This window comes from Pseudorca crassidens, chromosome 20, assembly GCF_039906515.1.
Source record: "Pseudorca crassidens isolate mPseCra1 chromosome 20, mPseCra1.hap1, whole genome shotgun sequence".
Classification (NCBI taxonomy): Eukaryota; Metazoa; Chordata; class Mammalia; order Artiodactyla; family Delphinidae; genus Pseudorca; species Pseudorca crassidens.
In genome coordinates this window covers 4,314,288-4,327,562 of record NC_090315.1, presented here as the reverse complement: position 1 = coordinate 4,327,562, position 13,275 = coordinate 4,314,288, and the positions used below count along the sequence as shown (strand labels likewise).

At 45.3% G+C, this 13,275-nt stretch overlaps 1 protein-coding gene across 1 annotated transcript in view; it reads left to right on the top strand.

The window, feature by feature from the left end:
• The window catches only part of LOC137214648 (NACHT, LRR and PYD domains-containing protein 5-like), a 30,501-nt gene extending 19,680 nt beyond the window's left edge, over positions 1-10,821 (top strand). The window contains exons 8-11 of the mRNA XM_067718706.1: positions 2,328-2,498; positions 5,019-5,186; positions 8,379-8,549; positions 10,614-10,821. Coding sequence (XP_067574807.1) covers positions 2,328-2,498; positions 5,019-5,186; positions 8,379-8,549; positions 10,614-10,746 — 643 coding nt within the window. The 3' untranslated portion in view covers positions 10,747-10,821. The remainder of the gene's footprint in view (positions 1-2,327; positions 2,499-5,018; positions 5,187-8,378; positions 8,550-10,613) is intronic.
• Positions 10,822-13,275: the final 2,454 nt, after the last annotated feature.

The following is a 13,275-nucleotide window of genomic DNA, read 5'->3' as shown; positions in this document are numbered from 1 at the left end:
CTCATTTATCCAAATACAGCCGATTCTCATTACTGGTGGCAGTTGTGTTCTGTAAAGTTGCCGTGAATACTGAATTAGCAAATGCTGAATTAGCGAATACTGAACCATTGCTCCTGGGGGGAATACAGGGTTAGGTTCCTGGGAGCCGCTGGTCATATTTTTTTAAATTTATTTTATTCAAGTATAGTTGATTTATATTGTTGTGTTAACATCTGCTGTATAGCAAAGTGATTCATTTATACATATATATATTCTTTTTCATTATGGTTTTTCACAGGATACTGAATATAGTTCCCTGTGCTATACAGTAGGACCTTGTTGTTTATCCATCCTACAGATAATAGCTTACATCTGCTAATCCCAAGCTCCCAATCCATCCCTCCCCCAGCCTCCCTCCCCCTTGGCAAGCACAAGTCTGTTCTCTATGTCTGTGTGTCTGTCTCTGTTTCATAGGTAAGTTCACTTGTGTCACATTTTCTTCAACCAATCAATACATAACCTTGTTTTGTGTGTTTCTTTTTAAAGACACTTTATTTAATGCATGTTATTGATTCATTAACATTGAACTCACAGCCCACAGCACTAGATCTCCTCCCTGAAGGAAGCTTATGTGATACATATGTTTTCTCCATAAAGCACATCCCAGCCTTCTTACCCTTAGGACACTAGACAGCACCTTAGCACTACCCTTGGGGGCCATTTTAAACAATGAAGTCACCACCAACAACCAAAAAAAACACAAAAATGCAAAAAATCATGGCGTTAACTGGACCGTGAAAAGGATGCCTGTTTATGGTGGGACAGCTGAAAAATTCCAACCTCAGCTAGGAGCATGTGCAACCGACAACTCAAATTTTTCTCTGCTCTGCACATTATTGATTTGAAAATATCGGTTTTGGGGGACACCAGTGTTCGCAAGGAGGCGGATTCAGGAATGCACAGTCCATGAATAATGAGATTTTTCAGTACTTCCCTGGCCGTCCAGTGGTTAAGACTCTGTACTTCCAATGCAGGGTGCACTGGTTTGATCCCCAGTCAAGGAACTAAGATCCCACGTGACGTGTGGCCAAAAAAAAAAAAGAGAGAGATGAGATTTTTAGACGAGGGTACTGGTGATGTAGGATTATTAGCCAGAAAGTGTGTGTGACACCCACACATATCTGGGGGTGCTGCGTACCCTAGCTATTTTACAGTAGGTGTAGGTGTCCCTGTCACTGTTTTAAATACTGCCCCCTCGTGTTGCCAGACTCTTCCATCAGAAATCTTTGGTTTGACGGTAAGAATGTGAGACTGTCAGCCCTGCTCAGGGCCGACAACCAGCTCTGCCGTTTCACCTCTTTGACCCATTAGTCCACCAACAACGTCATGTGAGGGGAAAATATTCGTGCATTAATGGTGTACCTGTAGCCAGAAATTCTGTTGAAGCATATAACTTTGATTCATATGTCTACCTTACGACGAGTTCTAAGGTTCCCCAGTGAGTAAGTATGGGGAGATAGCAGTGTAGAGAGACTAGTGGGCACCACCCCCTCGCCAAGATGTCCGTGTCCTAATCCCCGGAACCTATGAATATGTTACCTTACGTGGTAAAAAGGACTTTGCAGTGTGATTAAGTTAAGAATCCTGAGGGACTTCCCTGGCGGTCCAGTGGTCAGGACTCCATGCTTCCACTGAAGGGGGCGGAGGTTTGATCCCTGGTCAGGGAACTAAGATCCCTCAAGACGTGCGGTGCAGCCAAAGTAAAAATAAAATAGAATAGAATAAAAGAGCAAAAGAAAAAAATTTTAAAAATAATCTTGAGATGGGAAGATTCTCCTAGATTATCTGGGTGGTCCCCATGTAATCACACATGTCCTTCAGAGGAAAGAAGGAGGTAGGAGACTCACAGGTGGAGGGGTGATAACAGAGTGATACAGTTGCTGGCTGGAGATCGAGATCTAAGGCATGGGGGCAGCTTCTAACAGCTGGAAAAGGCAAGGGAACAGATTCTCCCCAGAAGGAACACAGCCCTGCTGACACCTTGATTTCCAGACCAGTGAGACCCTGACCTCCAAAACCGTGAGATAACATAGGTGTGTTTTTAAAACACTAAGTTTGTGGCCACTTGTTACAGCAGCCACAGGAAGCGAATGCATTGAGTATGGAGGAAAATTTTAAAAAGATGGATTTTGAGTAGCATCCAGCACGTGCACTGTGCCAGGTGTTCCAAGGTCATCCCATCCCTGACACCCACAGGAGGAGAAAACTGAGGCCGAGGGGAGTTGCTCACGTGAGGTCACACTGAGGAACATGTATGACCGTCCTCTTTCCCTGTGTGTGCCCTGCAGATTAAACGCGTGCAACCTGGATGTGGCTGGCTGTGGCTTTCTTGCGTTTGCACTCATGGGCAACAGACATCTGACGCATCTGAGCCTGAGCATGAACCCCTTGGAAGATGACGGGATGAACCTTCTGTGTGAGGTCATGATGGAGCCGTCTTGTCTCCTCCAGGACCTTGAGTAAGTTTCCCTGGTTGTTGGGGATCAACTCTACCATGGGGGGGCCTGAGGTTCTAGAATGTCAAGAGCGATGGTACCACAAATGAGTTCTAGGGTCGACTGAGGCTCATTCTTTCCAGTGGACACTCTGCGTAAGTTGATGTGTTGACACTGCAGTGAGTATGGGAAGGAAAGAGAAAGTATTCTGAATGGGAGCCCCGTGGAAGGATCTGTGGGATTCTAGGACATGCTTGATCTCTAAAACCTCTTTACTTTTCAGAACATCTTGCACCAGGTTAATCTTCAGCTATTCATTCTGTTTGTGGGGTGGAGGGGGAGGGGGGCAGCTGTCTATCTCTCAATCCCTTTTCTCTCTGGGGCTCAAATTTCTTCACCCCTATTGGAACATTTTTATATACTAGGAGTATTCCATCACTAAACCAACTAGAAAAAATTAAAGGACCTCAACGAACAGAAATAAATCTCTAAGCTTGAAACCAAGCAATAATCACTCAATATTTCAGTTAATGTCTCCCGGATGCATAAGCAGTATTGAATGTGTCACAAAGAAAGGATCCTAGCAGTTTCCACTTCAGGTATTCTTACCATGTGGCAGGCATGTGGTTCTCAATATTTCTGCAGTTCCCCCACCAATCATACACCAGGGGGAACTAAAACTCCCAAGGACCATAAACCTTGCTTGGGTCTCACGTTCTGTCCTTGAGGATAAGCAAATCATAATAATAAATGAAGCACGATATGGTATTCCATTTAATGGTGCATAATAACTTTTAAAACCCCCCAGAGCTGGGACTTCCCTGGCGATCCAGTGGTTACGACTTTGTGCTTCCACTGCAGGGGGTACGGGTTCAATCCCTGGTCAGGGAACTAGGATCCCACATGCCAAGTGGTGTGGCCAAAAAATAAAATTTTAATAAATAAAATCCCCAAAAGCTGGACACTGGGCTTATGTCCAGTGTTTTAGTCATGTGTCCCTTATCAAACTCTGTGTGCTTGATAGCCTTTTCTTATGATCGATTACAAAGGTAGAGTTAGTGGACCAAAACGTGGGACCACTTTGAGAGCTCTCCCTCCCCAAAAATAAGTAAACGAAAGGAATTGGATAGAGATCATAGTACACAAACCTCTGAGTAGCCCCCAAGTATTAATTCTTCTATTTCTTTTCATGGAATTGGCATTTTGAGCCCTAATGCTGCATGGTATAGAAAATTCAGCTTAGTCCATTGGAGATGCCATTTCTTTGGGGTTGCACTTAAGTGCTAGGAGATTTTCTGGTCCTCACCATCACCATTGGTCCATACTGGCCTCTAAGACTTGTTCATTCCCACCTGGTCTTCACAAGTGAGTCCTTCCTCGTTCTTTTTTCTTTTTCTTTTTTTAAATTTATTTTTGGCTGCGTTGGGTCTTCGTTGCCGCATGCGGGCTTCCTCTAGTTGTTGCGAGTGGGGGCTACTCTTCTTTGCTTTGTGCAGGCTTCTCATTGCGGTGGCTTCTCTTGTTGCGGAACACAAGCTCTAGGTACATGGGCTTCAGTAGTTGTGGTGCACGTGCTTCAGTAGTTGTGGCGTGCAGGCTTCAGTAGTTGTGGCTCATAGGATTAGTTGCTCCACGGCATGTGGGATCCTCCCAGACCAGGGATCAAACCCGTGTCCCCTGCATTGACAGGTGGATTCTTAACCACTTGCACCACCAGGGAAGCCCTCCTTCCTCGTTCTTGATGTGAATGCCTCATGGAGATGGACCCAGTGGGATCATTCTGTGCTGAGCACACTAAGTTGATGATGTGAGACTCCGGAGCTGTTTCTGTCATGTCTACTCAGATGACTCATATAGTCACTACTGAAGGGGCCATTTCCACCCTCTCCCACTCCTCCTGGGAACAGACACACAAGACCCCTTCTCCTTTTGGATCCCAAACCCTACCTAGTGTTTCAGTGACTTCTATCATCTTTTCTGTCCCTCTCAGGACTCTGTCCCTTTGTCAGAGGCTCTACCAATTTCTACTGGTGTTTTTTTCCGTCTCTCTCCCTGCCCTCCACCAGGGAGAATGTTTATCTCATTTTCAGGTGAAAAGAATGCTCTGATAGCTCATTTCTTTGTCTGAAGACACCTCCAGTCTCTTCAAAGACTTTCCCCACCCTCTGCTATTATCTGTCTCTTGAGATGATAAACTGTCCTAAGCTGTTCACAGGGATGGACAGAAAGATCCCCAGTTAGGAAGGAACAAGGGGAATCTCTACTAACGTTTCTGAACCTTATCCCACTGTGGCGCTCTCCTCAAAAGGTACAGATATTGTCTCTCTCTCTAAATCTTGCTCAATAATCTCCATCTCTCTCCTCTTCATCTCAACCTCTCTCTCTCTCCCTCTCTCTCTCCATCTCTCTATATCTATTCATCTCTCTTTCTGTCTTCATCTCTCTCTCTTCATCTCTCTCTCTCTCTCTCTCTCTCTCTCTCCATCTCTCTCTCTCTCTCACGCTCTCTCTCCCCCACCGACCCCCACTTCCCTCCTCTTGCAGATTGGTAAAGTGCCGTCTCACTGCCGCTTGCTGCAAGAATCTGTCCTATGTCATCACAAGAAATCAACACCTGAAGAGCCTGGATCTAGCCGCCAATGCCCTGGGTGACCACGGGATTGCAGCGCTGTGTGAGGGATTGAAACAGAAGAATTCTCTGAGGAGACTTGGGTACGTTCCTGGGATCACCTCTTTGAGGGCTGGGCACAGAGTGAAGGGGACCCAAACGTTAAGTCGCTTGAACAAAGACCGTGTTCTGATTTTCACAATTCCATCAAATTAGACAGCATACAACCATGGCAGAGTAACAGACTGAGGCACAAATTCCAACTGGGCTCCTTTATGTGGATGAATTAAATAGCCAACGCTTGAGAACAGGGTCTGGAGGTAGTGAGAACTAAATAGATGCATGTTTACTGGAAAACCCATGTGTGCTGAGCACAGTGCCAAATGGTGGAGGTATGGACATATATGGACCATGGAGTGGTGCATTTATGGTCTAGTGAGAAAGGTGGACCAAAGAGCAAATGATGACATGGCTGGTTCTCAAACCCTAGTAAGCATCAGAATCACCCCAGAGGCTTGTTTAAAACAGTGTGCCAGTACATACAATGGAATATTACTCAGCCATAAAACAAGAATGAAATAGTGCCATTTGCTGCAACATGGATGGACCTAGAGATGGTCATACTAAGTGAAGGAATTCAGACAGAGACAGACAAATACCATATGATATGGCTTATATGTGGAATCTAAAAAAAAAGGATACAAATGAACTTACGAAAAAGAAACAGACTCACATAGAAAACAAACATCGTTACTAAAGGGGAAACATGGCGGGCAGGGATAAATTACGAGTTTGGGATTAACATATACACACTAATATATATATATATATATATATATATATATATATATATATATATATATAAAATCACCAACAAGGACCTACTGTACAGCACAGGGAATGCTACTCAATATTCTGTAATAACCTATATGGGAAAAGAATCTGAAAAAGAATGGATATATATATATTATATATATATATATATATATATATATATATATACACAATTGAATCACTGCTGTACACCTGAAACTAACACAACATTGTGTCAATAAATCAACAATATAATGTAAAATAAAAATTTTTTTAAAAAAAGAACTGAAGCACTGACACATGCTACAATGTGGATGAACGTTGAAGACATTAGGCTAAAGTGAAATAAGCCAAATACAAAAGGTCACGTGTTGTATGATTCCATTTCTATGAAATATCCAGAATGGGCAAATCCATAAAGACAGAAAGTAGATTACAGGCAGACCTCAGTTTATTGTTCTTCCCAGATACTGTGTTTTTCACAAATGGAAGGTTTGTGGCAACCCTGCATCAGGCAAGTCTATCAGTGCCATTCTTCCAACATTTTCTCACTTTGTGTCTCTGTCACATTTTGGTGATTCTCCCAATGTTTCAAACGTTTTCATTTTTATTATATTTGTGATGGTGATCTGTGAGCAATGAGCTTTTTTTTACTTTCTAATTTTTTTTAACTGAAATATAGTTCATTTACAATGTTGTGTTAGTTTCAGGTATACAGCAAAGTGAGTCAGTTATACATTATACATATATTATTTTTCAGATTCTTTTCCCTTATAGGTTATTACAGGATATTGAGCATATTCCCTGCATTATACAGTAGGTCCTTGTTGGTTACCTATTTTATATACAGTAGTTTGTATCTGTTAATTCCAGATTGGTGAACCAAAGTTGATGACTTGATGAAGGCTCAGAAGATTAACATTTTTTAGCAATAAAGTATTTTTTAATTAAAGTACACTGTTTTGGGACTTCCCTGGTGGTGCAGTGGTTAAGAATCTGCCTGCCAACGCAGGAGACATGGGTTCAATCCCTGGTCCGGGAAGATCCCACATGCCGTGGAGCACCTAAGCCTGCATGCCACAACTACTGAAGCCCGCGCACCTAGAGCCCATGCTCTGCAACAAGAGAAGCCACCACAATGAGAAGCACACGCACGGCAACAAAGAGCAGCCCCCGCTCACTGCAACTAGAGGAAGCCCACGCATAGCAACGAAGACACAATGCAGCCAAAAATAAATAAATAAATAAATATTTTTAAAAAACTACATTGTTTCTACAAACAATAAATGCTGGAGAGGGTGTGGAGTAAAATGAACCCTCTTGCACTTCTGATGGGAATGTAAATTGATACAGCCAGTATGGAGAACAGTATGGAGGTTCCTTAAAAAACTAAAAATAGAGCTACCATATGATCCTGCAATCCCACTCCCAGGCATATACCCAGAGAAAACTGTAATTCAAAGACACATGCACCCCAATGTTCATTGCAGCACTATTTACAATAGCCAGGACGTGGAAGCAACCTAAGTGTCCATCAACAGATGAATGGATAAAGAAGACGTGGCACATATATACAATGGAATATTACTCAGCCATAAAAAGAAATGAAATTGGGTCATTTGTAGAGATGTGGATGGACCTAGAGACTGTCCTACAGACTGAAGTAAGTCATAAAGAGAAAACCGAATATCATATATTAATGCATATATGTGGAATCTGAAAAAATTGGGAAAGTAGATTCTTAACCAGGGGACCACCAGGGAAGTCCTGCTGCTGATTTATTTTATACCTAGTTGTTTGTACCTCTTAATCCCCTACTTCTCTATTGCCCCTCCCCCACCACTGGTTTTTTTCTCTGTGTCTATGACCCTATTTCTGTTTTCTTCATTCATTCATTTTATTTTTTAGATTCCACATTTAAGTGAAAACATACAGTGTTTGTCTTTCTCTGTCTGACTTACTTCACTATGCATAATACACTCCAGGTCCACCCATGTTGCTGCAAGTGGCAAGATTTTGTTCTTTTTCATGGCTGAGTAGTATTCCGTTGTGGTATTTATTTTTGGCTGCATTGGGTCTTTGTTGCTGTGTGCAGGCTTTCTCTAGTTGTGGCAAGTGGGGGCTACTCTTAGTTGTGGTGTGCAGGCTTCTCATTGCAGTGGCTTCTTTTGTTGCGGAGCATGGGCTCTAGGCACACGGGCTCAGTAGTTGTGGCTCGCAGGTTTCAGTATTTGTGGCTCGCGGGCTCTAGAGCATAGGCTCAGTAGTTGTGGTGCACGGGCTTAGTTGCTCCATGGCATGTGGGATCTTCCTGGACTAGGGCTCAAACCCATGTCCCCTGTATTGGCTGGCGGATTCTCAACCACTGTGCCACCAGGGAAGCCCCCCGCTGTGATTTTAAAGTTGTGGTGGAAGTCAAACATGTGCTGAAGGAAGGATCCGGATCTTGGGGTCATTCCTTGGCTGTGCTGTGCTCTCTATAGGTTGGAGACATGTGGACTGACCTCCAATGGCTGTGAGGCCCTCTCCTCTGCCCTCTCCTGCAATCAGCACCTGACCAGCCTAAACCTGATGCAGAACAATTTCGGTCCCAGAGGGATGACAAAGCTGTGTTTGGCCTTTGCACAACCCACATCTAATCTACAAACCATCGGGTAAGTCCCCGGCGATGTCTTCTGAAATACGAACCTCCTTCTGCTAAGGCACACTAATTGGCGGAGAAGCAGTGGATCTGAGAAGTTGAGACCTTGTCTCATCAACCAGATCTTTATCCAACCGCTAAGTGCCCACCGTGTTCCAGGCATCGCCTGGGGTGCTGTGGATACAGGGTGGGTACAGTGCCTGGTACCATGGGGTTTCCTCTGGGGATGGGTTTGGGGAGCGTGGAGGGATGACATACAAATAAAATGTTTATCTTCAAAAAAAACCCTAAAACTGGAATTACCATAGGATCCAGCCATCCCACTTGTGGGTATACACCCAACAAAATTGAAAGCAGGTTTTCGAAGAGATATTTGCACATCTGTGTCCGTAGCAGCATTATTCACAATAGCCAAGAGGTGGAAGCAACCCAGGTATCTACTGATGGGTGAATGGATAAATGACGTGTGGTCTGTCCATACCATAAAATATTATTCGGCCTAAAAAGGAAGGAAATTGACACATGCTACAACGTGGAAGAACCTTGAGGACATTATGCTTGGTGAAATAAGCCAGTAACAGAAAGCCAAATACTACATGATACTACTTAGGTGAGGTCCCTAGACTCATCAGATCCACAGAGACAGAAAGTGGAATGGTGGGGGCCTGGGGAGCGGGAGACGGGGAGTTACTGTTTAACGGGGACAGAGTTTCAGCTGGGGGAGATGAAAAGAGTTATAAGGATGGACAGTGCTGATGGTTGCTCAATAGTGTGGATGGACTGAGTGCCACTGACCTGTACGATGAAAAATGGTTCAGATGGTAAAGGTTATGTGTATTTTCCCACCATTAAATGTTTTTAATGTTCAGGATTACTGCAGGTGGTAAACACCAAGAAGGAAACAAAAGAGTAAGAGAGAGTGACCGGGTGTGGAATTAATTTTGACGATAGAAAAAGTATTTGCTGCTTAGCACCTCATGTTTGTAGACAAAATAGAAGCTCAGGGCACCCCTGGAGGTGAAGAAGTACAGCTGTGATTGAGGGAAGTAAAGACCTGACTGGAGAAACATAAAACTTGTGGCAGCACAGAAGGCCCCTTGTGGTCGATTGTGATGTATTTATATCAGTAGCAAACTTCCCGGTTGACTAACTGGTTTCTCCTGTATGGTCCAGCGTACAGCAGGTGGATTTATCCAGGGGTCAAGTTTTGACTGATGGACGTCACCAGAAAGAACACAATGGTTGTGGTGTGAAATCCGAGGCGGAGGGTGGATTGGAAAGCATGGCTCAGTGGATTTGGAGATCTTGATGCAGCCAAAGAGAACGGTTTCAGCGATCACTTCAGCGAGTGAGCTGAAAAGGCAGAAGGCTGTGTTGAAAAGGGGCATATTTGTGTCGGTGACTCACGAGGCAATGGAGCCTTTGATGAGATAAGCTTGTGACTTAGGGGACTTAGCAGGTAAAGATGAGAAGAGGCAGACCTAGATTTTACTAATGGACCTTTCAGGAGGCTGTTTCCTTATCTGTCAAATGGGGACAATACCATGTGTCTATCTGAATACCTGTTTCTCTCTCCCAGAATATAAGCTTCATGATGGTGGGGATTTTGCCTTGTTCATCACTGTGCCTCTAAACCCTGTAACAGGACCTGGCACAAAGTCAGTTCTCAGGAAGGAGTTCGTGAATGGATGAATAACCATGTCTGTCTCTTCAGATAGCTATGAGGGACAGGTGCCTGTAAAAACTCAGTGTAGTGTCTGCCTGGTAAAGAGTTCCTTTACAAGGAGGGACTGACTTTCATTCTATGGGGAACACACTGTTTCTCCTCAAGAATACAAGAGGAGGGACTTCCCTGGCGATCCAGTGGTTAAGACTCCGTGCTTCCAGTGCTGGGGATGGGGGTTTGATATCTGGCCAGGGACCTAATATCCCACATGCCGTGTGGTGTGGCCAAAAATTTAAAAAAAAAGTGCAAGAGGAGGTTTCAGCCCCTTGGTGGGGTGTCCAGGAATTCTGAGGAAGGGAGAAGCGTCAGAAGCAAATTCTCAGAGTAGTAAGTCCCCTTTTTGCTCCCCAGGCTGTGGAAATGGCAATACCCTGCTCGAATAAGAAGGCTTCTGGAGGAGCTAGAGCGACTCAAGCCGCACATTGTAATTGGTGACGGTTGGTATTCTTTTGCGGAAGATGACCGGTACTGGTGGAAAAACTGAAGACGTAAAAACCCTCCCCACCCACACTCACTCCGATGGAGGAAACTTCTAGGGTCCAGCTGTGCCCAGGGGTTCCTTTTCAAAGATGGATAATGATTTCTGATTCTCATAAAGCCCTCATAGGTAGTGATTCTTGTGTGTCCACTTTAACTTGGTCATTGCATTTGCCTGAGGTGTGCTTGTGAACTTCATGTTATAGGACCTCAGTATCTGTGAAATGTCTGTCCAGAGGGCATGGAGAGAGAATCAAATAAACACTGAGCATTTGGAAAAAGCATCCAGTGGCCTTCTTTTTTTTTTTTGGCTGCGTTGGGTCTTCGTTGCTGCATGTGGGGTTTCTCTTGTGGCGAGCGGGGGCTACTCTTCATTGTGGTGTGTGGGCTTCTCATTGTGGTGGCTTCTCTTGCTGCAGAGCACGGGCTCTAGGCGTGCAGGCTTCAGTAGTTGTGGCACATGGGCTCAGTAGTTGTGGCACACGGGCTTAGTTGCTCCACGGCATGTGGGATATTCCTGGACCACAGATCGAACCCATGTCCCCTGCGTTGACAGGCGGATTCTTAAATACTGCACCGCCAGGGAAGTCCCTCTGGTGGCCTTCTTGATCAATGTGGGTGTGATTCCAGAGCAGAGGAGGGAGGACTTAGGTCCTTAAAAGTGCCCCCAAATTTTGATAACACAGATCTGCTGGTTTTTTAAAGCACATATCTGAATTTCAAAGTAGGATGTGACTATCATTCAACATCTGAGATATAAACACAAAGCTGAATTTATTGCTTAGTGTAGTAAAGAACAATTGGTCTACCACAGTCTCTCCCTCAAACCAACCCCAAGAGGTAGGTAATAGTTTCCCTATTTTACAGATAAGGAAACAGAGGCCGATGGATGTTGACATTTGTCTGTCTGGTGTCACAAAGTCAATTAGTAATCCAGAGAAAACTCTAATTGGAAAAGACATGTGCACCCCAATGTTCACAGCAGCACTATTAACAATAGCCAAGACAGGGAAACAATCTAAATGTCCATCAACAGAGGAGAGGATAAAGATGTGGTACACGTATACACTGGAGTATTACTCAGCCATAAGAAAGAATGAAATAATGTCATTTGCAGCTACATGGGTGATCATACTAAATGAAGTAAATCAGGAGAAAGACAAATACCATGTGGCATCACTTATATGTGGGATCTAAAGTATGATGCATAGTTGCATGCACATTTCTTTTTATATTTGCGCCCCCCGGAAGGCAGAGCAAGAGGACAGGGAACATCTCCTGGAAGGCGACCGTTGGCAAATCCAGGGACATCGCCCTGACCTAGTACGTCTGGCCACGGGTGGGGACCCAGGGTGGGCACATGCTGCCTCCTGGATGACTCTGGGCTCTTCCGTTGTCATTTTCTCCAGTTGGATCCTTTCCCCGTGTCATGTGATGGAGCACTCCCTTCTACCCACTCCTCACACTCTGCAGGTGGGTAATGTTGGGGGTGTGTGTGGTGTGAAGCCATGTCAGGTCTGATCCTCTAAGCTACAAGTCACAGAATTCCTGACCTGAGGTCACTGAGTAGAAGTTCCTCGACTGGTGAGTTTAGTGAATTCAGCAGCACCGGGAGAGCAGGATCTCAACCCACCTCCCTGCCATTCCCTTGAACCTCCCCTGGAGCTCACTAGGTGGCGGTAGAGCGTCACCCAGAAAGGACGGCTCACACGTCCCCAGGGCAGGTGTTTCATCCTCAGCACTGTCGAACTTTGGGGCAGGATACTCCTTTGTGGTGGGCAAGGGGGCTGTCCTGTGCACGGTAGGGCATCGAGCAGCATCCCTGGCGTTTACCAACTAGATGCCAGGTGCAACCCACCCCCGGTCCTGAGAACTAAAAACGGCTCCAGACATCGCCAAGACGCTACCTTTGGGGCACACTCACCACCATCCGAGAACTGCCACTCTACGTTAAACAGAGAAACCTCCCTCGGAAGCACCGCCACACCCCGCGGGACAGAACTGCTTCCCTGGCAAGCCCACATCGGCGTGTAATGCTGAGGGTGTGGCCACTTCTCGTTTCCCTCGTAGGAGGACAGCTGTTTCGTAGACCCAAAGGTATAGCTGCCAAAACTTGGAAGCAACCAAGATGTCCTTCAGGAGGTGAGTGCATACAAGGCCTGGAGAGGGTAAGCGGCACCTGCTGGCAGAACAGGGACTTGAACCCTGGTTCCTCACCCCTGCATTAGGTGCCTTCCCGGGACAGGAATTAGCTGTCAGTGACCAAGGACCAGGCACTTACAGACACTCCCAGGGATCCCTTGAGACAGTCGAGACAGGCAAGATCTTCTCTGCACAGAGGAGGAAGCCGAGGGTGAGAGGGACTAGCTCACTTGCCCAGAGTCACACAGCCTATATGCAGCACCGTGGAAACTGGCCCAGAATCTTTCTTGCCCCAGGGGTAGGGAGAGAATGACTCAACCCAAGCCCTTACTTCAACCCAAGTGACGGGGCACGTCCCTTCCACCCACCAGGCACGACTCCTCCCTCCCTCCCT